The 23,778-nt window shown below is 41.1% G+C and overlaps 3 protein-coding genes across 4 annotated transcripts in view; all 3 read right to left on the bottom strand.

Moving 5' to 3' along the window:
• Window positions 1-310: 310 nt before the first annotated feature.
• On the bottom strand, window positions 311-4,361 carry LOC111218242 (small ubiquitin-related modifier 3). 2 transcript variants are annotated; one of them, XM_022740447.1, is made up of 4 exons: window positions 4,251-4,361; window positions 3,535-3,663; window positions 3,274-3,345; window positions 311-1,515 (listed from the first exon to the last, which is right to left on the bottom strand). In XM_022740447.1, the coding sequence occupies exons 1-4, from the start codon at window positions 4,269-4,271 to the stop codon at window positions 1,450-1,452; spliced, it is 288 nt and encodes a 95-aa protein (XP_022596168.1). In that variant the 5' UTR covers window positions 4,272-4,361; the 3' UTR covers window positions 311-1,449. The 2 variants fall into 2 exon arrangements, with proteins under 2 accessions (XP_022596168.1, XP_022596169.1); XM_022740448.1 differs by lacking the exon at window positions 3,274-3,345.
• Window positions 4,362-5,187: 826 nt separating this feature from the next.
• On the bottom strand, window positions 5,188-9,196 carry LOC111218569 (pituitary tumor-transforming gene 1 protein-interacting protein-like). The gene is made up of 7 exons (XM_022740928.1): window positions 9,014-9,196; window positions 8,528-8,583; window positions 8,304-8,412; window positions 7,692-7,794; window positions 6,950-7,015; window positions 6,437-6,483; window positions 5,188-5,928 (listed from the first exon to the last, which is right to left on the bottom strand). The coding sequence occupies exons 1-7, from the start codon at window positions 9,150-9,152 to the stop codon at window positions 5,885-5,887; spliced, it is 564 nt and encodes a 187-aa protein (XP_022596649.1). The 5' UTR covers window positions 9,153-9,196; the 3' UTR covers window positions 5,188-5,884.
• Window positions 9,197-10,491: 1,295 nt separating this feature from the next.
• Window positions 10,492-23,778, bottom strand: part of LOC111218511 (unconventional myosin-X-like) — a 55,028-nt gene continuing 41,741 nt past the window's right edge. The window contains exons 22-40 of the mRNA XM_022740846.1: window positions 22,640-22,746; window positions 20,626-21,016; window positions 19,479-20,288; window positions 18,341-18,464; window positions 17,726-17,969; window positions 17,513-17,608; window positions 17,217-17,310; window positions 16,544-16,599; window positions 16,280-16,422; window positions 15,866-16,060; window positions 15,515-15,672; window positions 14,931-15,054; window positions 14,273-14,570; window positions 13,968-14,175; window positions 13,663-13,799; window positions 13,365-13,488; window positions 12,820-13,275; window positions 12,471-12,662; window positions 10,492-12,377 (exon numbers count right to left, since the gene is read on the bottom strand). Coding sequence (XP_022596567.1) covers window positions 12,273-12,377; window positions 12,471-12,662; window positions 12,820-13,275; window positions 13,365-13,488; window positions 13,663-13,799; window positions 13,968-14,175; window positions 14,273-14,570; window positions 14,931-15,054; window positions 15,515-15,672; window positions 15,866-16,060; window positions 16,280-16,422; window positions 16,544-16,599; window positions 17,217-17,310; window positions 17,513-17,608; window positions 17,726-17,969; window positions 18,341-18,464; window positions 19,479-20,288; window positions 20,626-21,016; window positions 22,640-22,746 — 4,062 coding nt within the window. The 3' untranslated portion in view covers window positions 10,492-12,272. The remainder of the gene's footprint in view (window positions 12,378-12,470; window positions 12,663-12,819; window positions 13,276-13,364; window positions 13,489-13,662; window positions 13,800-13,967; window positions 14,176-14,272; window positions 14,571-14,930; window positions 15,055-15,514; window positions 15,673-15,865; window positions 16,061-16,279; window positions 16,423-16,543; window positions 16,600-17,216; window positions 17,311-17,512; window positions 17,609-17,725; window positions 17,970-18,340; window positions 18,465-19,478; window positions 20,289-20,625; window positions 21,017-22,639; window positions 22,747-23,778) is intronic.

The raw sequence follows: 23,778 nt of genomic DNA, 5'->3' as shown, positions 1-23,778 counted from the left end.
AGGGTTTCACATCTGGAAACAATGAAAATGTTTCCACAATAATATAAATTAGTGGTCAGAATATTTATTTGCACTTCTGGTTACACAATCAGCTGCCAAAGATCAAACCTCAACTCAGGATAGGAAAGACTCTCAACATTCAGCCTACAGTGCTCCCTCTAACTGGAGCCTTTGAATGGCTGCATGTTTGTTTGCACCCAAGATGTGAATATTTTAAAACATTTCGCTCTGCATTGTGTAGTGTGGCGTAGCTAAAATATTAATTTTACAGCATGTCCACAGATATGGAAGCAAATATACTTCAAGAGGCTGAGTATCAAACTATATTTATTGTATACAGTATAGGGACAACAAATGTACAAATCAAAAAAAAAAAAGTGAAATATCTGCCAATATCACCCTGCAAATCTAGCAAATGTTAACTTTTAAAATGACGGTGGATATTCTTACAAGATTTCTACAACACGCAAGTCCAACAAACTAATCTGTTGATAATATGGATAGATTTTAGACAAATGTATTCAAATTGGAAACACAGCATTGACTCAATATTTATAGTGAAATATATAACTTTAGATGAAACATTTCTGGACTGCTAAAAGGTCCTGAAAAAGTGGGAAAAGACCACCGTTACAGAGTAACAGTAATCTCTTACATCTACATCTTATGGTAACCAAACCCTTTTATAAAAGAACACTATTCATTTAGCATTTTTGGTCCATAAACATTACTGTACTTTATTTACCATTCAGTTAAATCTGCGTCGAGTGTGACAGTATTGAGGTAAACCATCCATATGGATCTTTCTCAGCACAAGCATTTTTTCTAGCAACTGTAGAAGGTAAAATGGGCATGGAAACATGAAATTATCTGTATCTAAGGGTTTAAAAAAAAAAAAAAAAAAAAAAAAAATATGAGATGAGAAAAATGTTATGCCTTTCCAATCTATGGAGCAATTAACCAAATGCTCCCATGCAGCAGTTTTCATCAAGTACATGAATTAAAATGAGCTCATCCTGAATTTGAATGCTTACAACAATCTGGAAAACTTAAAACAGAAGAAAAAAAAAAGAAGAAGAAGAAAAAAAAGATTTTGGCATGTACTTTAGCTTACAATTTATGAGACATGCAGGATGTCATCTCAACATCAAGAGAACACAACAGGTTTTTTTTTGTTTGTTTTTTTTACAAGTCATATCTGATTTGAGATGTGTCACTTCCTTGGACAATTTCAAATCATCCATTTATGTGAATAAAACAAGTTAAAAAAAAAAAAAAAAACATTACCCTGCATCTCAAAGTCATGATTTGACTTCCAAATTAAAAACCCCTTTTATGTTGTGGACAGCCTGACATTCAGCAAAGCACAGTGAAAAAAAAGTAAAAACAGAAATAAACAAATACAACATGAAAAGATAGTGTGGATGTTCTTCCAAGAGTACAGTCCACTTAAGAACAGATGCCTCCTGTCTGTTGTTGAAATACATCAATAGTGTCTTCATCCTCCATCTCCAGCTGTGAGAACAAAGCCATTCACATATTAGTCATCCAACAACAGAAATTTATTCAATTTTATAGCAATTTTTTTTTATAATGTATAATATTCATCTAATCGAATAAGGGCTTTGATAAAATTAGTCCATAGCACAAGCTATAATTTTTTTTTAAACCTCCTCTGACAATGATCAACAGGAAAAAAAATGGAAGCAGTGGAAACATTTAAGTTGATCAAATATGTACGAACAGTGGCTTCACAAAGTATACAGACCCCTCTGGGTCACTCTACCAAAGGACTGACTGATGCAGTGCTACTGAGATGTTTGACTTTCAGGCAGGTTCTACAATCTCTGGAGAGGACTTCTGAAGCTCTGTGAACGTGACTGTTGGGATATTGACCTGACCCAGGCCCTTCTTGCCCAGTTACAGTTTAATTAAACACCTAACTTCAGGTAAATTCCTGGTGGTTTCAAACTTCTTCCATTTCCATTATTGAGGTCATTGTGCTCCTGGGAATACTTAACACTTTAAATGGTTTTATACCCTGATATAGGTGTGTGCCTTCCTAAACTATGTTCAATAAATTCAGTGTGCCACAGGTGGATTACTCTCAACTTCATGTAAAAGAATTAAAGCAAACAAGATGCACCTGGTCACAATTTGGAGTACAACAGCCAAGGGTCTTAATACTTTTATAAATTATATTTCAGAAACTTGCAAAAACATCTCAAAACATGTTTTCACGGTCATTATGGATGCATTTAACCTACAAAACAATAAAGTGTGGAAAAAGGGAGAGGATCTGAATGCTTTCTGGGGCCACTGTATATATAAACACAAAAAAACCAACTTGACTGCACAAGTATTCATTTCCTAGATGCACTGAATCATCACTGGTGCTGCCAGCTCTTTCATTAAGGTTTGACAAATATCTTTTTTTTCAGTTGATTAGTTGTATCTGAAAGGCCCAAAGATCTAGTTGGTCAGTTTCCTGCCAAAACTCCATCAAGTAGACAAAGCAATATTCTTAACTGATATGCGACAGTTAGTGATAAGTCTCAATCAGGGAAGCATACCAGAAACACGCTGGTGATGTCTTTGTAAATCACCACTGTGCTGACAGTAACATTGACATGGTCACATAGCCCTACAAAACACTTAGTTAACATTAAAATTGAAATTGTGCAAGAGCAAACTTGGGAAGTGGGTTGTGAGGAGAACCAGTTTAAATCTTGTAAATATCTGTAGCAGATGTGAAGTAGCACTGGGAAGCAGAAGAGGCATATTGCTTCTTTGATTTAACAGGTGTGCTTAACTCATTTCAACATGTGATCAGGTTAAACAATGAAAAGATCCAAACATGAGATGTGGTCTCATTTATATTAAATTAGGAATTATATAACAACTATTTAACTCTTCATTTGAACAAGAAGGTAGCCCAGTATATCCCGGGATAGTCTGAGTAATGTGGGGAGGCCATTATAATACTGATCACTGAATAAATGAGTTTTCAACTAACAGCCAAACTGAATTTAAACAAACAGGTTAACATTAATAAAAATATGGCTTTTAAGATGAATGCCCATGCTTAAGTAAGACAGAGTACTTTAATGTGTGTATGCACATATTAATCTATTTTGGTATAAAAATAAAATCTAAATATGACTGACTATTGACTTAAAAAAAAATACAAATACACTCACTAATGTGTATTTTCAGAACTCTACAATACAATTATCTACAAGAGGAGACTCCATATGTTTTTGTTTCACCAACCTGTGCAGGTGTGTCTGTTTCATTAATTGGCTGTCCATCAAACCTAAACCTTATCTGACGAATTGACAATCCCTATAAAAGACAAAGCATACAGAAGGAGCGTGTTAATGACATTTTCAGTCCAGAGAGCTGTTAACAAGACAATATAAACAAAGGCAACATCTGACACAACAAGGAAATAGTTTGTTTATGACACACTTATGTCAAAGTGCATCGTTACCACAGGAAATGATACGTTTCTGTTTACCTGGATGAACATACCTGTCTTTCGCAGTATGCCTTCATTAGTTTACTGAGCGGAGTATGCCTCTTGATTTTGAACTGTACGACTGACCCGTCCTGACCAGCTACCTTCAGGTTAATGTGGTCATTCTCCGTCTTCACTCCTTCCTGCAACAGAAACCGCAATCAGCAGCGGCAACATACCGGTGTCCGGTAATGCAAGGTTATTTTGAATATAAAAACAACTAACTTAAGTGGCCATCTAACTTGAAACAGCTACATTTACAAGGCAAGCTTGGTCCTGGCGACAGGTTTCACCACCCAAAACACCGCATGTGTAACGTTACACACTCCTTATTCGGTGGTTAGCATAGCAAGCTAGTCCGTGTTCTAACTGGCGCAGAGAGCCACAATGGCGCAAATGAAAGGGATAAGACAAATCATTCATTTCAGAGGCAATCTCTGACACCGACATCAGCGAGAATTGGTTAATGAAATGGTAAAACTACTGAGTAATAGCAGCGGATGATGTTATTGAGGGAACACTACAAACAACAGACCGTGCGTCTAAATCCAAAATATCCGCAAATTGGTGAACCTTTGTTTTCTCCAGCTACCCGCTCAAATGCGGTATCTGTAGCCTGGAAGCAGACTAGCTTAGCAGTGTGTATGCTAACGTTAACTTGCGACTGCCATCATAAGCAGCTAACGGCAAACATAAACACAGTGCTCCTTCGAAGAAACACAGTACTGACCTTTGGCTTTTCTTCGGACATTCTGCTATTTCTCAGGAATTAGTTAATAACGTGGAGACTGACGTTAAACGGTGAAGCGGGTTATCTGCTCCTCCGGCTCTTTCGTTTGGCCCTGGGAGCGCGCGCTGAAATTTAAAATGTGATTCGACCAAAAGGATCACGTGCTTCACTTTCCATCGGGACCGCGGATACGTGAGCGCGCAAGATAATTTTGCGCATTCTCGCGAGTAGGCCCCTCTGTTAAGCAAGCCTTTAGTCCAGGCCATGGGCATTCAAGAGCATTTAACCTGTAACGAAACACCCAAGTCCAGTGCAACAGGAGACAGAAACACAACAAACCAACCAACTAGAGATATGATGGTAATATTTTTTTCTTATCTGTAGTCAACAAAAGCAGACTTTGTCTAACACAGGGTCAATATTCCACTGATTAAAAAAAGATGGTCTCAGACTAAACACTTATTCATTGGAATCCAACATGTCTGTAGGCCTTGGCCAAGAGGCAGTAATGATTTTACAGCAAATTCTTCTCAGGAACTGAAACATGCATGGGGTTCCTCCTCTCCAGGATTAGGTGATAGATTTAGAGAAGGTTGATGCATATGCAAAAATGTCTTATTTGTCAACAGGCCTGAAAAATATTTCCACAAGATAAGCATATGCATTTTTTTTTTAAATAAATGCCAAATTGAAAGGCTGTGGTGGAAGAATAGTGATGACCTTGATTTCCATATAGGATTCATGGTCCCATACTTTCTTTTGGCTTTGAATAATTTCCTTTTTTTTCAATAAAGCCACTTTGTGCTTTGGTTGACCCCTCTAGTTCTTGTATTTGTGTTTGGGTGAGGTGGGATTGGGATTGTGGGATGTTAAAAATTCAGTCACAAAAACATATTTTCAGTTTTATTCATTTAATTTTGAAATTTATAGTCACAAGTTTTTAACAACAGCTACACAAGAATCAAATGTTTCAAATGTGATTGAAGCACACACATTTCTTTTATTGAGTAAATTTCAGAATTTTATTCTGATATTTATCAACAGATAAAATAGCAAAAAACGTGTAAAAATGTGTTACATGTTACAAATGAACTTTTATACAAAAATAAATGGTAAACTTTAGACATGGCGATCAGTAAAAGTGTACAAATGCAGAATGAAAGTGAAACTGCAAATTATAAAAAAAAGCACCAATCAGCTCTAGAGTTGTGGACAACACTGCATTTTATGGAAATTAACACAATAATGTTTTCTGATCATGATGGACAATATGTTTTGACAGGTTAGCCCTTACATATGTTTTCCTGTGTGGACAGAAAAACAAGTCAACTAAACAGAATTTCGCATAAACATTCACATCAAAATGAAGGCAGAAGAAATATTAATACAACGTGTATAAAAAAATGAAACATTAGGTGAACGGACCATGTTTGGAATAGTGCACACTCAGTCAAAATGATTTCAGAACATTTTGGTGACTTTTTAAAAAAAATTTTATACCATCACTGAAACACTGAAATCAATCTGTATAATCACAGTTTATCATATGCTACTTATACGCTATCTCAATGTTACTGGCATATATAAGATCATCTCCAGGGATTTTTTTTAAGAAATCATATTTGAGATCCGTCTTAATGGTCGTCCATACGAGAGTAAGGGTTATCCTTTGCCAGACCTTAAAAGAAGAATGGAAAACAGATCAGGTAATCAATAGTTAAAACACATCACTCTGAAGAATTAGGAATGTGAAATATTCAGATGAGTTGTATTATGATGGTTGCATACATTTGATTTTATGGATTTAATGCAATTATTTGTATTTTCAATTTTACAAAAATCAATATAGTCATAACTTTTTGAATTGAATTCATGTGTACCGTGTATGTACAGTGTAGTTTTTCTCCAGTAGATGGCACTACTGGATTAGTATTATTATTATTATCAACATCATTATTTGTAGTCTCTTTTGATTGATGAAGACTTTTATAACAGTCCCTTGATTCATCTACTCATATTTCACTATATTAATTTTATTTCATCAAGCTTATCTTTCCCCTAGCCTGTTTTTATTCATTTTGCAACTCTGCATGTAAACTAAGCATTAGGCAAAACAAGTCTCTTTGATGTTCCAAATTTACATTCATCAACCCACTGAAACCATACAAACAACAGATGTGTCTCACCATATTTCTGTCTGATTTCATCATGCCTCAACTGCATTTCAGTTCTCCTGTAATAGGGAGAAACAAAGACAAATTGTTAGACAACAGAGAACACCAGATGCTCTCACGCCTACACTGTCTGAATCCTGGATTAAGGGTCAACACAAGGTACTGTACTGCTATAACATACTGACAGTATCTACCAACACATTCGTTCACAAATATCAGTAGCTGTGTGCCGATTCTTACAACCTTAAATTCATAATCTAGGATGCATACTTGATAATTAATGAAAAAAATTAAAATATTTGAACACTAATTAGATCTCATTTTAATTCATGGTGGTGGTGCCAGCCTCTTAAAAACACAACAGAAAAACGTTTCATTTCCTCTTTTTGCAACTTTTCTCAATATCGAAAAGAGTCCTCCATTTATTCGCTGAAGGTTATTGTTACAAAGACAGTGACAAACTAATAAGGGTTTGTATTCTTTATAACACTTAAATTGGTTATTGTCAGACTGCTATATATTTACTTTGCTTTCTGACGGGCCTTCCTCGCACGGGTTTGTCGCTCCACCTTCGCATCCTCTCTCTTGTTTCTGGAATATAAGATTTTGTAATTACATCAATATTCATTATAGTTATGTTTGTGTAAATGTGTTCGTGTAGGAGCAGTGGTGGCCTAAAGGCTAAAAGAGCAAGCTTGTGACTGGGAGGTCGCCAGTTTGATCTCCGGACTGGCAGGATTAAATCTGACTGGAAAAAGTGAAAGAGCAGCACTCCAACAGATGGTGGTTGCACTGGGCAGCTTCCAGGTGTGAATATGTGTAACTGTCAATATGATCAGGGTGTGCCTGTAAAATAGAGGTTGCCTCTCAGTGAAGCTACCCTGAATAAACAAAAGAGGGAAAATGAAAGGTTATATTGCAATAGAAAAGAAAATGGTGAGAATTTTACTCTGTGCTTGAGAGATTTAAGTCTGATGTTCTTACAGTTAATCAGTTCAACAATCTCACCAAATATACCACAAAAAAACCCATTGTTTTTTAGTTGTTAAATCAACTAGTTTTTGGAAGCGATTAGAGCACATCTTCATAGAAAGAGAAAGTTTTTTTCAGAGCTAAACTGCAGTCACAAATTCTGGCAGGCTTTTGGAGACGGCGGTATCAGCCTTGCCTTGCAGAAAAACAAGCCATTGTATTCCCTGTCCTCCTCCTCCGCCTTCCATGTTGAACCAGATTTCACAGCCAAAGCTTCATGTGACTTAATGCTTACCCAGTTCTTTCACACTTGCAGCAGCAGAGGCAGCAAACAAGAAGGGCAATGATGATGATGCCAGCCAGTACCGACATGGTGATGATCAGAATCTGAAAGTTGACTGTATTACAGGCAGACACAGGAGAAAGGTGAAACTCTAACCTCATCATGAGCCTGGAAAGCTCAAACCCTATAAATCCACATAACCTGGGTTTCCTCCGTTAGACTTCAATTAACAACTTGGAGTTTCGGGTCTTGGTAGAATATGAAAGTTTAATTAGTTAGAAGCTGGTTATGGTTCTTCTGTGAAGAATAATCCAATAAATCTAATACTAGGATGTAATTAACAATTATTTTCATTACTGATTAATCTGTCTTTTTGTTTTTAACAGAAAGTCCCATCATAAATTCCTACAGCTCTAGGTGACATATTCAAAGTACTCCTTACGATACTTTAGATATTCACTTTATTATCAAGTAACAAAAGGGAAAGCAAATCAAGTAAGAAGCTGTAACTACAGCATGTTTGGCATTTTTGCTTGAAAATCAACTTAAACAATTAATTATTCATCATAATAGTTGCAGGGTATACCAACATTTATCTGAGGCCTAAGGTTTGGAAAGTCTTACCCCAACAGACCCCCCATCGTGCATCAGTCAAAGGACACACACTGTTGGGGGGCAGGATGTTCCTCATTGGGTAGTCAATGCATTGTTGAGTTGGCATGCACCACAAACACTGCAAAGAAACACAGCAACAAACACTGTGCTGGAGACTTATCTTTGGTATTTATGGCATCAAAACACTAATAAAACTGAAGACAGCTACAGTATTTGTGTTTTAGGAGACTTACAGTGACATTCTGCAGGCACTCTGCACAACTGGTGTTGGATCTAAAGGCGCAAGGGGCTGAAACAGAGATAAGTCACAGTGTTTTTAGGGCTGGTCACTGGCCCCTCCTTCACATCGTTGGTTCAAGTAGGTTTATAAATGTACTCACAAGAAAGAAAGAAAGACACAAGAACATCTGAAAAAATCTTATTAGAGGTTCAATATTCGGCCCAAAGTGACAAATCATTTGCAGTATATGCGACAACACAGCTTACAGCGGGTCAGACTGACTCACTTTTCCCCAAGAAAAACGAGAGTGAAGTTTGTTCTGCAGAATTCATCAAACGTCTATCAACAGAAGAGCCATTACAACGAATTCAGATGATTATCTTTACTTTTATGATTAGTGGAAATCCATTTTTGCCACAGTCATGTGACAACCTCCTGACCTGACTCACTCTGGCTGAACAAAACAAAAGCACATCAGCGACAGCTAGAGAAAACTTACTCGGGGCTGGAGCTGGAGTCGATGTCTGCGCCTCTGTGGTCACACTAACACCGAGGAGAATGAAGGCGACAGCGACGACCGAAGCTCTGCGAACTCCGGACATCATGAGCCGACTGAAAACCATCGACCGCATGGACATAACTCACCAACTGAGAGCTTTCTCAAGTCAAAGTGAAGGGTGGGCCGACAGTTAACGAGAGGAGGAGGGGGAGGGGGTGACGTAACGAGCTCCTGACGTTGGTGTCATCAAACAGCTGCGGAGTCAAATATCTGAAAATATCTTATTTTATTTTATTTATTTATTTATTTCAATTAATGTTTTATTAATGCCAGAAAATGTAATTAAAATGTACAAACAAACAATAAATTCAGTGAGATTTGCAAGATTTTTTCTTCAAGATTTTATGCTGTTAACTAATGACTTTATAAATGGTTCTTTAATCATTCATTAAGGGTTGAACCATTAATAATAACAATAATAATAACAACTTTTGAATTGCCAAGTCAACTCTCAAGTACTGCTGTTCATCCTCCTTCAGCGCGACACATTGCTTTGTCTTTTTTAACTTATTCCTCAGGAGGACTCGCAACTACTTCCCATCTGTGAGAGAGCACCAGAGCATCCAGACCAACATTAATTTATTAATAACTTATTAACATTTACCACTGCAGACTTTTACAGACAGACAGTAACAAAAGGAAAAAATACTATTAATTTAATATACATAATTGCAGATGACTTACTGACTTGTGCTGATGGACTTTATTGACATCTGTAACAGCAGAATCGATGGCTAACTGGAAAGTTAGAGCCATTACATTTTATTTATGACTTGCTATAATTTATGTATGTATGTAGTGAATAATTACTAACTGATAATTGTGTCATAATTTATAAACTGTGTATAGAGGGTGTCTATTCCTGGAACAAAGAAAAATGCCTTTGCCTTGTAGTTTTTCACTCTCTTTAACCAAAACAAAAATAGTGGTGCACAATAAGATGACAAATATTGTAATCCACAAGAGAAACAAATATATTGAAACACAGATCTTTTGGTCATGTTTTTAGATATGTGAAATCCCATTTTAACATAATAGGCCTATTTGTCACCATTTATACCATGAATCTTTACAAGTTTCAAGGGTGGTGTACAGTGGGAACTGCCCATTACTATACGGTTTAAAGTGCATTCTTATACTTTCACAGAAACCCCTCCAACTTACAGAACGATGCACAAGCATAGCTATATTAAAAGTCCACTTTTGGCGTTTCAATCGTTTGCATAAGCTGGTTCATTATACTGTATGTTTGTAGTAATGTGTTCATGTTTGGCAGCTGATGCACAGGAGACTGAAATTCACAGAGTTGCTAAACACATCTAAATTTTATATCTTCCAACATAAGACAAAACAGAATATGAGACACTTGGGACAAGCACAAGGCAGATTTTGAAATACAATAATTTATTAAAGCATCTTTAAATTCTGATATAAAACATTTTCTGATTTTTCTTCTTCAAAACAATCAGAAATCTCAGAAATACAGTCATCGTCAATGGCAAGATCAGTCTCTGGTGTGGCCGCCGGCAGCTGACCAGAACGCCTAAGTGAGTACGATCAGAGAGCAATGGAAGACAGTGATGCAATGTGAGGTAAATACTAAGATCATTAAGTTTGGATCATATCATTATTATCATGAAATATACTGTAGGTTGATTGGCATAAGCTTGAATCCTTGTTCATTTACAGTGGCCTTCAGAGGAAATCTCCTCTGGTTAGCGAGACAGGAAAGGGAATTGAACATGTTGGGTGCTGAGGGCAACACACTTAGGTTATGTCATGTTGACAAAAGGTCAGAAACAGGGCTTAAAAATTGGGATAATCAATAGTAAATTATGAACAACTTGTCTGTTTCTGAATCTTTGTGTCCCTGAACACACACATAACAGAAAAACAAAGTACTAGCAAAACTGCATCATTACATTTCCAGCACACAGTTCACTTCTCTGAGCTTATTCTCCCAATTTGTTGACACTTCAATAAATAAATACCCCACCCCTCACATGGCCTTTGACATCACTGACAAGAAAAGACACATTCTTTAGACACAGACACAATGAACAGGCGATACCATGCTTGCTTCCTAAAACACATCCTTGAACATCAGTTTCAACTACAAAAAGTTTCAAAGACACATCCTCAACTCAGTACACGTTAAATCAGCTCAATGCAAAGTACTTGTTCTAGGAGCTCAAACAGTTCAACTGATTTTAGTACTGATGCCTTTTGAGAAAATACTGTACTGCAGTGGTTACAGACGTTGCATCTCCACTGATGCAGTGGTTATTCACACAAAATGTTTTTATTTGCTCCATTTATTTGACTTATAGTAAGCAAAATTTCTTCTGTTTTTTTGTTTAGTATAGGGATGTGCTTTTGTGGCACATGCACCCATGGAAGCATGACTCATCAATATACTCAGCACCCCAAAATTTACACTCCATTCCCGAAAAGGCCACATTTGCACTGTTAATCCAGATTAAATAGCTACAGTAAAAACTTAAATAAGGCAAAATGAGGGAGATAATCTCCCTGGGATGATGACAGTTATATTACACATTAACCTGAGGGAATCTCCATTCAGGAGAACATTCATTACAATGGGCCGCAATATTCTGTAGAAAAAAAACACTTAAAAATGTGACAACTTGGTCAGTGTATGTTTGCCACTGCAACACATTCTTTTACACAGTTTGGGGCCTGAAAGAAAGGCTTGAAAGAAATTCACTATTTTTGGAAATTGTGAATGTGTGACTTGAATTATTTGAAATATGTGGTGGAAAAAAAGCCGGAGAGCTCTGTCCATCCTTCTCTGGATATTGAAATGAAATCCACCAAATGACACCTGAATTACATTTCAAGTAGCATGATAAAAATGACCAGTGTAACTAATGAGAGTAACAGGTTTGGAGACTGCATGGAGGGAGGCAACACTCAGGACGACTGTAAAGCTTAAAATGGTGCAGATGTGTCACTGTTCCCACACTTGCCACAATCAGTAAAGACATCACCAATTTTTTGTGTCTCCTAAGAAAGGAATCTTTCTGGATGGAGTTTGTTTGCGTTGCTACGAAGCCAGTCAAAAGCTCTGAGAAACGATTTCTGTCAAAGTGATTTGTTGCTCTTCTCATTTCTACATCTTGCTCTTACTAGTTCAGGTGAACAGTGGCTGAGTCCATATTGTGTCCTGTACAGTCAATCACCTGATCCAGTTGGTTCCATAACTGGAGACAGACTTCACACTGCAGCGCTTCTTCACGATCATGTTTATGTAGGCTTTCATGATTTTTGTGATTTCACCAACCTGAAAAAGGCACAGATGAAACAAACAGTCAGAAAAACAAAAAAACCTGCAACAAACCAGACAATACGTACACAGTACAAGACAAATATGTACCTGTGGTGTTTCAAAGAACATCTCTCGCTCATCCACGGTGATCTTGTAGGTGCAGGGCTGCGGAGCGCCAAAGAAGATGATGTGCTCATATGGGAATGTCTCCAGAGGCTTGGGTTCTCCTCTCTTGTAGACAGACACATTCTCAGCACTCACACTCAACCAGAGATCGTGAGGGAAGCCTCCTTCTTTGCACTGTGAAGACATAAATACAGGATCTCTTAATCTTTATTCAACACGCGATTGCTGTCAAGGCCAATATCGACCTTGAATCTGTAAAAAAAAAAAAAAAAGTCATATCGGTGCATCCTTGGCGGTGTCTAAGTCATGATTAAGGTCCCAGTAAACGTACCTCGACATCAAACAGTGTGGATCCATATCCAGGCCACTCTTTGATGATGGTCATGTATTTGAGCATGGCTTGGTGCTGATCCAGACCCTTGAGGCGAGACCACTTTTCCACGATGCTGGCTCTGGTGGCGGACATCTCCTCCTTTATCCACATCTCCAACATCTGCTCCTCCTCCAGGCGCTGCTTCTTCATTGAGCCCGTCTTCAACCCCCGACGCAGCGTCCCATCCAGGAAGCTAGTCCTCCGACGCTCCAGAGTTTGGCCCGACCCCGAAGCTCCACCCACCTTGGTGAACTGCAAGATGCGAGTGCGCAGGCGGCCCACGGGGTAGACGTTTTCCAGGCTCCAGGTGACACGTGCTTTGTCTCCGAACAAGAACTGCAGGCGCAGAGCGGCCAGGTGCTGCAGGGTCTCTTCACGAGCAGGGAAGTGGCCTCTGGTCAGACTCTCATGGGCCTGGAGGAACAGAGCTCATCATTAGCACTGCCCGCAACACGTGCTTAAAAGAACCATCAATAAAGTGTTACGTGATGCGTAAAACACACCTGCTCAAACATGAAGGCAAACTCCACCCCTTCCTTGGGCATGCTCTCCACATCCAGGAAGCAGTAGAGCTTGAAATAAAGTTTCCACTGGCCTTCATCCTCAGCTTCCTCGCTGCCAGCCAGTCTAGTGGGAAAGTCACAATTGTGTCACTTACACATTCTACTTATTATGTCATTTACATTTCAATGTGCTTCTACAGGTGTTGAGACAAGACACCAAAATCACATATATACATATATAATCAAACACAGTATCAAACAGAAAATAACCCTTGTAATCTCTGGACGTGTAACATACCTTTCAAATTTAGCCAAAACATCAGCCACAAGGACCCTGCTTTCCACAGCTCTGTCAATAGTGTTGTTGTGCTCAAAGAGAGCAAACATGTTCCTGCTGTCCTCCATAGCCAGACCTCTGATTAGCTTCTCAACCACCTGAACAAAGTAAGACAAGATATCATCAGTCACATCATCACCATTTTTGTGAATAAGAAATAATATCCACTTGAAAATGATATTCCAGTTTACACTGCATCTTGCACAGCAATATTTAAAATAGCCCATCAAATGGCCATGTACTCGGAGTCACTGCAGCTCACTAACCTCTCCAGCGGTGGTGTGTGAGTTAATGGAGATCTTGCAGGAGCCTCCTCCGTGGCAGTAGACTGTGGTTGTCATTTCCTGTCTGGTGAGCAGTGCCATGATTTCCTCCTGGGAGGGAACAAACTCTCTGGTCTTGGTTTTCTTCAGAGACTCACCAATGAAATGGGCAAACATTTCAATCTCTGTACCAGGGAACAGCTCCTTAATCCTGAAAACACAAAAAGGACAAAAAGAAAGTGAAGTGGAAGTTTCAGATGCAGCTGGATTGTTTTGAACGAAGGCACATGTCCAAAAGCGGCCCACACCTTTTGAGGTGAAACTTGAGGTAGCGTAAGATGCCTCGGCTGGGCAGAAAGGTGCAGCTCATACAGGTCAGGAGATGCCAGTGGGCGCGATTGGAAGGACTGTTGGGGTGCGGGACGTGATTGGTTTGTTTGATCAACTGACAGTAAACCTCATCTCTTAATGGCCTCAAGTCTTGACAGGTCTGCAGGATTCCCTGGATGATTGGAACAGGGTCAGAAACTGCCTCCATCTCCTGCAGTGAGTTGAAGATCTTCACGGCCTCATCCTGCAGGCTGGTGTAACCCTTTTCCTTTTGCACTGGGAGGGAGAGACAGAGAGGGGTAAAATTAATTTTCAAACTATTTACTTTACTTCAAAAATTTCCCTACCTAACTAAATTACATTTGATCACTATTTTTATTATTTTTATTATTTTTTGGGGAGAGATTTTCCAGCTATTGAGTTTTTATGCCCTAAAATAGATATTTTGGCAGACTCCACTACTTGATGGAGAAAAATAAGAATTACATGAACTGAAAAATGTTTGTGTAAAAAGGTACATGTTCTAACAAAGAGAACTTAATCTGGTATCCTCCAACAAGAAAAAACGCATCAGAAGAACCGACAGAAGACAACAGCAACAGCTTGCAAACTGTAGCTGCAGGCCGGAGCACTTACAGTGGACGCTGACATCTCCATAGGGCAGAGGTAGAAGAGGGGAGTGCAAGGGATGCTGGGTATATCTCAGGATGGGGTTCCTCCAGTATGTCTGCTCAACAGCCTCCACATTTAAACTGCTCTCCTTTAAAAAGACAAACAAACTGGATCGGTAATCTCACAGTACACTCTTCAGGAATTATCTTTACGGCGAAGTAGAGCACTCTGAAAGAGGTGAGGATCTGTGTTTCAGTCAGATTAGAAAAACAACCGCAGCAGTAAAGATGGGAAACAGCTAAATAGAAATGAAAGAAAAATGTTTTGAAGCAGCTAAGATTTAAAGAGGATCACAGCACACATGTAGTGAGTATGAGTACCTCACTTTACTACAGTGTGTGTCCCTGCCAAAGGTTTGCATGACTGAAAAGAATTTGAGTTACAATAACATTAATGCTCATGAAATGTTACATAGAATTATTTGTGAAAATATTATTAGCACACTTAAGTGAGACACATGCAGCATAAAATCTCACTATCAGTAAGCATGTCCATTATCAACCGGATCACAAAAAAAGGAAGGAACAGTCAAGTGAATGCTTTATTACCTTGATGTCCCTGATGAGCTGCTGTGTCGGCGTTTCAATGGGAACTTTGCTGTCTATTGCCCCCTGTATGGCATTCGCCCACCTCATGGCTTCATTCAGCATTTTGGTGTAAAGACGGTAAGAGTGCTTTCGCCCATGGACGATTATATTCCAATAACCTGGGTGAAAAAGACAGAGTGTAATTAGAGCTAAAGTAGCTCACTGGAATAACCCGAAATGTTGTAAAATGCAAATAAATGATACAGGACATAAATAAGCCGCACAGAGTTTTTCCGATTTTCAAGAGGCTCAAGCTTAACTATAGTTTTCCAAGCTCAAGTAGATTGAAAATAATGTTGACCATGAACTGACCAGTGTCCTTGAAGATCTTCTCATCGGGCTGCACCACAGAGCAGAGGCTGTTGAGGACCAGAGTTCCCAGTTTGGAGGCACTGCGCTCTGATGACTTGTAGTAGTCCAGAGAGTTACTGGTGAGAACAAACCAGCGCTTCTTCAGCTTCAGAGACGTGCTCTTGGCTCCTGACTTCATCTCTTTATGCAACCAGCCTGTGAGGATAAATACATGATTTACTCATCAAGTCCTAATAATGAGTTTTCTGAGATAAAACTACATTTCACTTTATGTCATGTGTTGTTTCTCCTTCTTAATATTTCCATCTCTTAAACAAATTCAACACATCTGCTATTTATGAACCTGACCAGATGTATCCTACTGCATATATAAGTACATCGTAAACATCCCAGTGTATGTGTGTGCTGACTGACCTCTGACTAAGAACTCCTGTCCGTCAACCCTGGAGTCTCCCTTCGATTTCTGCAGCAGGCCGATCCAGTGGTGCATCTCCTCAGGTGTGTCCGTGTTGCAGTGGATCACCCGGTTAGCCGTGATGATCACGAACGAGTTTGGTCTAGAAACAGAACACATCAGACACACACATAGATGTTGTTACACCACATGTATTGCTTACCGTCATATACCACTCAGTAGTTTGAATACATTTAAATCAGACACAGGTCAAGTTTCCTCACCTGTCGGGGTTGTCCGATGCACAAACAGAATCAATCAAACCCACGTCTAGTGTGCCCTGCACAGAGAAGACAGAGGTGAATAGAAATATTGTTATTAGCTTTTTTACACATTTGCAAATAGTTTTCTTCATTGGTTTATGAGTATTTTACAGTCACAGCAAATATTACTAATTTGCATTATATTGTACATAATTGAAAAACTCACTATCTAAACATCACTGAATGTGATTTACTTAATAATACTGTTGTTGTGTCAAAGTGGGATAGAGATAGGTTTACTTGGTGCACGGGATTCTTGAGGGTGAGGGGAGTAGGAGGGTGAGTTGAGGGGAAATAAAAGAAAAAAAGAGTTTCTACTAGTGTATTGGTAATATGACATATGGTTGTTTTTATGTAAAGTGGCTTGACTTTTTGTCATCCCTTCATTTGGTTTTCCAGCTCATTTAATTTGCACATCTGCAAATGCTATTAACCACACAGTAATTGTTTAATGTCCATAAAAATGAACAATGACACACCAGTGTGTGTGTTCTGCTTCTTCAGCTTAAATTACTGTATGGTCCAGATCTGGACCATCATACTTCCGCTGATTCGGTTTCATGCTTCATCATTATTGGTGAAAAATGGAGCTGAGGCTGGGGCCCAGGCAGTAGAGAGGTAAAACAGCACTAACCACTGCATTCTTTGGGTTGGCCTGTTCATGGTGCATCTCCATGAGCTGGTCGGGGCTGGCGCTGTGGACCCGACTCAGCACACTGAACCAACCACTGGATGGGGGTCAAAGGGAGTTTGGGAAGTAAAAGTTAGCAAACATGTAATTGTAAAATTACACTGTGAACTTCCTCTGGCAACCACAAGGGGGAACTTCATTTCCACACATTACTTGTACACAGAGATGACGGCAAGGTAAAACACAACTCATTAAAAGAGCCACAGCTAGATGAAATACAACATATGGATATGCTATACCTGGCATCTTCTGGGGACTCTGCATAGATGTGGTAGGTTCTCTCCTCAGTCACAATATTCAGTGCATTTTCTTTCTCATGATTGTCCACTATCTCCCTGCAGAGAGAGCCAGGGTGAACCAAAACTTAGTGGACCATAAGTGCTCTGCGACATGAGAAATTAGAGACAAGAGAAGACAGTTTTGAACCCCACCGGCTGAGAACAGGGTCTTACTTTGCTGAGCGGATGTCAATGGTTCCCTTCAGCTTCTCTTCGCTGTCGTTCTCAAAGTACATGAGCTTCGACTCGCGCAGAACGAACCAGCGCATCTTCCAGTTGCGCCGAGACAAGGTGGACATCCCTCCTCCTTTCTTGTAAAGCCAGCCGGATTTGAGGGAGTCCTGCTTGGCCCGAAACCACATGAAGGTCTCGTCCTTGAGCACGCACCAGCGACGACGCCACGGGATCATCAGACCACCTTTTTTTTATTGGGAGAGACGCGGAGAGCAGAGGGAAGCAGAGAGGATGGTGAATTATATTATTTCATGTGAAATCTGAATATGATGTGAGAGGTAACAAATAGCTTTATAAAATAGCTTTAACACCTCTCATAGACGCACAAACAGACATTCACACACATGCATCCTCTGGAAACAAAACACACAACACAAATAAACTCCTATTTCACAAAAAAAAAAATTAAAAAATACAGTGATATTACAAAGTACAAACACTAAAGAAAGCCTATAGGGCATTTCTACAACTGACGAAGCGACCATACGAGCTGTGTTCAGCTGTGCATACATCATGTGCATGCCTGCTGGGCAGTGATTTGGTAAAGCCACTTACTCTTCATGTAGAGGTAGCCGTGGAAGTATGGAGGCCCGCTGCCATTCAGCAGATTCACTCTCCCATTGGAAACTTCCTCATCTGTGTCCACATAGCCATCATTGTCCTCGTCGCTGTCAATGAACTGAAACCCAAACACCAGCGTTTATGATGAGAGAGGTCCTTCATAAGAATGTTTGGCCACTTTTATGGTTAAAAAAAAAAAAAGCATGTGATTTTATGAGCAATTTATATAAGCAACAACTACGACACATATTTAGATAATGACAGCTGCATATTAGCAAGTTCTTTTTTATTTTCTGAAGACTACAGGAAGTCAGAGTCTTCATTTTTGCAATTCAAGCACTTAAATCAGTGTCCAAAAACTCTCTGACCTGGTTGTCACTGTTTGTTAATCAACCTAGCCACAAAACTGGTATATGCACAGCCACACACACTTTTCACATGCAAACACGCACACACACACACACACACACACACACACACACACACACACACACACACACACACACACACACACACACACACACACCCTCCTTGTTCCCTTTTGACATTTTGCTGATCTGACACAGTTGGGTCTGAGCTCTCTGCTTGACTTGCAGTATCTGGGAACAGATTCACGTGTTCATCAGCAGAGCCAAAACAAATAACTGCAACAGTGTTTCACTGTTATTCTAACATGAGCTGAGTCTTTTGATATGTTAGGCTTGCACACGAGCAGAGTGAACATTCAGTTCAGCGCCATCTGTGTTGAGGCAACGTGTGGGAAGCATAGACCTAGAGGAAGTCTAGGTGTGTGTCTGTGTATGTGTGAATAACAGCTAAAGTTAGATGTGACATGGAAATGGAAAATTGTGCCAAAATTTGAGGCCAAAATTTTAAGTTTGCTTCTTCTTTTTTTTTTTTTTTTTTTTTAGTTCAGTTAACTTCTGTGTAAACATAACATCCGGTTGCTCCAGTAGAGAATTTCTGTTCTGGCTAAATTTACAAAATCTACTTCCACTGGACCCTCTGGTGTTGCCCCAAATGATTAACCAGTTGAACTAGATCATTAACAGGTGCAACTCTGCACATTTTCCAGCTGTAACAACTCAGCACAATTCAACATTAAAAGGCTCTTAGGCCTGTTAGTTCTCACCGAGTCCGAGCTGCCTCTGAAAGAGTCCAGGCTGTTCTGGGTGCAGGAGGATTTTCGTAGCACCTCCTCATCTGTGATATGGCCATCGTTGGTGCTAGCACCTGAGCTCCCGTGAACCTCCTCAAACTCCTCCTGGTCATAGTCCGACTCTATGTCTGGCAGGTTTGAGTGGGACGGCTCCTCACCCACATGCTCAAAGACCGACCCCCTGCTGGTGCTCTGGCATGGCTGACTTTCTCCATTAGTGACCACGGGGGGAGGAGGGGGAGGGGGAGGAAGAGGAGGAGGAGGGCCGGGGGTTTGGGAGTCTGTGAGAACAGGGGTATGACTCAGTCCGTTGGGGGTAACTGTGGAGAGCTTTCCCAGTGTAGGAGAAGAGGCCGAAGAGGGGGAGACCATTAGTCCTTCTGCAAAGGCAGGCGGAGGAGGGGGAATACTTTGGAATACTTCCTTGTCCAGAGGAACCACAGCCGGAGGAGGGAAGTCAGGCAGAGGAATGCACTCATCCTCGGCGTGGAAACCCTCGTCTACCTCCTCCTCAGCCAGAGGGGCGGTGGATTCAGTCGGGTCGTGGAGGTTCTCCTCACTCGAGAGGGATGGCTCTAAACCACCGAAGTCCAGCAGCTCCAGGAACTCAGTGGCAACACGGGAAGCTTCCTTCTCCAGTCTGTAGATCTCAGCGTCCCTCATCTGGCGTAGCTCCTCATGAGAGACATCTCCGAGGAGGGACACGCCGTCTTCCTGCTGCTTCTGCAGACGCTCGATCTCTCTCTCCAGCCGCAGGATCTCCTCCATCTGACGGCTCTCTTCCTCAGAGGTGTGACTGTAGGACAGAGACTGGGACAGTTCCTTCTGCACAAGACAAGAGAGAAAGCAACAGTTTATGCCGCCATATTCACATCTCATAATGTGTTTTGTCATACGAACGCCTTTTCTTTTTTTTTTAAAACACATTTCTATGTAATTGTGAAAAAAAATCAATTACCTTCTGACAAGCACCATTAAGTAGTGAGTTCCTAAAAACAAAATAATAATGCATTAGTGATGACAGATAATGTACATTAAAGAATGATCCACATCATCTGATGACAGTAAGAACACCTTTCACATAATACTCCTACTACCTTTTCTTGTCTGCTTTAGCTGCCATTTTCTGCTCTTCCTCTTTCTCCTTCAGTCTCAGCTCCTCCTTCCTCATTGACTCCTCCTCTGCCCTCCTCTTCATCTCCTCGTCCATCAGCCTCTGTTTCTCCTCCTCCTCCTCCCTCCTTCTCCTCTCCTCCTCCATCCTCCTCTTCTCCTCCTCTACTCGCCTTCTGTCCTCTTCTTCTTCTTCTCTCCTCCTCCTCTCCTCTTCCTCCCGCTTCTGTTTTTCCTCCTTGAGCTGGCGACAGAAGGATCGGGCCAGCTGGCCTCTGTGATGCCTCTGCAGGACGATGGTGGCCAAGCGCAGGCGCAGGAAGACGCGTCTCCAAAAGTGAGCGCGGTAGTTCTTCTGGATGGTGACGACGCTGGACAGAACCTTTTTATACTGTTTCCTGGTGAGAGAACCAAACACACACACTTGTAGTCAGTTTAACGTCCAGTCGCCTATTTAATCCAACATTATCTGAGAGAATTGTGTGTCACCACAAACATATTTGTGACGCTGCACAGCACCACATGGCCTCCTCCTAACGCCCGCTGGCGTTCCCTGTTTAAATAAACACACTGTACATTGTGGACAGTGCAATGTTTAGAGTCTGATGAGCTTGTGCTGCTCCATTGTGGCCATGTGGGCTGTTGTGTTTGGGCCTGTGACTAAACCCCATCACCCACACACAGCACATGCATTGAAGACACACGCATATAAACACGCGCACGCACACACACACAAAAACACACGTGACTGAAGGACCACACACAATGCTCTGACTCTCTGACCCATAGCAAAGCCTAGTCTCCACAATAATCACTCCGTGGCCTCTGACTGGTCTCAGGACAGGCTCTGAGCACAGATAATGTTACATATAATAAGACAAAGGCTTTACTTGTGTCTTTAGGGAACTTCCCGAGCCTTTGTCTTTGGTATGAGCGGCTATGAGGGGAATGGGAACCCACAACCTGAATGCTGTCATCAGTCCCATTATACTCTCCCAGCGGACCCTTTCAGAGGACTGTATGTGACCTTATATATGGCTGCATGCAGGTGGAACACAGCTAGATTACATACCTAGGGGTGTCTGCATGTTCAGATTTTTAAACCACCATAGTGACGGATGTCCTGTCTGTCAGGTGGAGTGGACAGGAGGAAAACTTGCTGCTCAGTCTGAGAGGACAGCATCAGCTTTACTGCTGATAGTGTTCTAATAAATTACGACAATTAAGACAGCGCCTTTCCAAGAGTGGTCGAGCTGAGGAGCATCACCAGTACCCCACTGTCTGTCTTTTCAAGATATACTAGTCAAGTGCATGAGACATTTTAATGTTCAGAGCAGAGAGTTTAACCAACATCCACCTTTTTTATTCCCATGAAGTAGCTTTAAGGTTGTTAAAAACATTATTTCATTCATCACTGTGAAAGAACCAAAAAATCCTTCATACTGTCAATTACTTGTACTCACTTCATTAATAATGTTTTGTTCTGGGGATCTTCATTATTAAATAGTACCTGAAAATATTCACCTGATGAGGGTCTGCGTGTCTGAAACGTCAATAATAAAGTGCGAGTGGGATTTTTTTTATTCTTTCACAGTCAGAGTTTGACACTCTCTCGAAGTTTTTTTTGGAGGCAATGGGATCTTGACTAGAATTTAAAAAAAGAATCTGATCTGTTGATTTGAACAATGTGGCTGCACAGTATGAGTTTATAATGACAGGTGGGTCGGCAGGATTTAACAGGTCTATGTGTAAGAAATATTTCACTTATCAAAAAAGAAAAAACTGTGTACCTGCAATCCACTAGAGAATCCATAAAACAACTTCAGCTCTGATACATAAACCCACATCACACACACAAAAAAGTAAACATGTGTGCAAAGGCATGCACATATGCACTTACCCCCCCCCCCCCTTCTCCCTCCAAACATATACACAGGCTGTACACCTCTATTACAAAACAAACACTGACAACTGTCGCTGCCAGTCAGCCCTTCACCCCTCCTCCACACTCCACCACTCACCTTGCCACATAGCTGAGGATGTGGGCGCGGATCACCATGCCAGCCCTGCGCCGCACCTCTTCCCTCTCTTTCTCCAGCCTTTGCTCCAGGGCCTCCTTCAAGAACACCTGCGGGACGAGCAGCGCCACGGCCGACAAGGAGTGACAGAGACAGAGAGAGAGACACAGAGAGGGAGGTTGGGGGGGGTGGGGGTGGTGGTAGGGGTGGTGGTGGAAGGAAACAGGATGGGTTAGTTCCTCCTCTTGGTAAAGGTATAAAAGAGGGCCCACAGAGATGTGAAGGCCCCCTGTTGTCTGTTGGCAGCACCCTGTGCCCACTGCAGAGGAAGCTGTGGTGCAGCTGAGGCTAGCAGGCTAGCTGCTCTCCTGGACTGCAGAGCAGAACAGAGGGGAAAACTGGCACAGGGACTGCAGTGTTGCTGCTGATGCCGCTGCTGCAGAGCCTCATTGTGTTCGGCCGTCCTTCCTGAGCGTTTCCCTACTGCTACTGCTGCTGCTGCTGCTGCTGCTGCTGCTGCTGCTGCGTTGGTAGCTCAACTGACGTGCACAGGCAGAAAGGCACAGAGAGGGAGGGGAGGGGAGGGGAGAGGTAGGGAGAGGAGGGATGGAGGGATGAGGGGGAGGGATGGTGGCTGGTGTCCAGATAGCAAGCCACACCCCTCCTTGCTCTTATGAAGGAAGGAGGAAGAGTTTAGTTAACCCTTCCCTTGCTCCTGGAGACTTTTTTCAAAGTTGGTACTATCTCTGCGGGACATTTGGCAACTTACAACAACCCCTCAACCAAAGGGCTTACAATAAATGAACATACAGTAGTAACATGACATTATAAAAACATAATCAGATTACATCTGTCTGACTGTGTTAGCACGCTGGGAAAACCAACCAGCTGTGTATCTGGGCTTTTGTGATAATGCAATATCTGTTGCTGGCCTGTAGGATCAACCACTTCTATTAGGGAGGGAGGGGTGGGGTGGGGGTGGGGGGGCTTTGAGTGGCTATGTGTGTGTGTGTGTGTGTTTGTGTCCCAGATGTTCCACTAATCAAAGGATCCCACAGCTGCAGCCCTGCCTGCCCCTGTAAAGTCTGTGAGAGGAGGAAGCTTCCTCTTCGTCCACATCCTTCCCTCGTCTGTAAAACAAA

The sequence above is a fragment of the Seriola dumerili genome, unplaced genomic scaffold (genome assembly GCF_002260705.1).
Source record: "Seriola dumerili isolate Sdu_G_001 unplaced genomic scaffold, Sdu_1.0 BDQW01000052.1, whole genome shotgun sequence".
In the NCBI taxonomy this organism is placed as follows: domain Eukaryota; kingdom Metazoa; phylum Chordata; class Actinopteri; order Carangiformes; family Carangidae; genus Seriola; species Seriola dumerili.
The sequence above is the reverse complement of the archived record's forward strand: the minus strand, read 5'-3'. Positions and strand labels throughout refer to the sequence as shown.

Bases quoted from the DNA above. Each gene is read 5' to 3' on its own strand.
- LOC111218242 (XM_022740447.1), bottom strand. From the start codon at position 4,271: ATGTCCGAAGAAAAGCCAAAG. The intron at 3,346-3,534 runs GTATGTTCATCC...TGTCTTTTATAG, and splicing joins AGGCATACTGCGAAAGACAG to GGATTGTCAATTCGTCAGAT. The intron at 1,516-3,273 runs GTTGGTGAAACA...TTGTTCTCACAG, and splicing joins AAACAGACACACCTGCACAG to CTGGAGATGGAGGATGAAGA.
- LOC111218569 (XM_022740928.1), bottom strand. From the start codon at position 9,152: ATGTCCATGCGGTCGATGGTTTTCAGTCGGCTCATGATGTCCGGAGTT. The intron at 8,413-8,527 runs GTAAGTCTCCTA...GTTTCTTTGCAG, and splicing joins AGTGCCTGCAGAATGTCACT to TGTTTGTGGTGCATGCCAAC. The intron at 6,484-6,949 runs GTAAATATATAG...TCCCTATTACAG, and splicing joins AAGGCCCGTCAGAAAGCAAA to GAGAACTGAAATGCAGTTGA.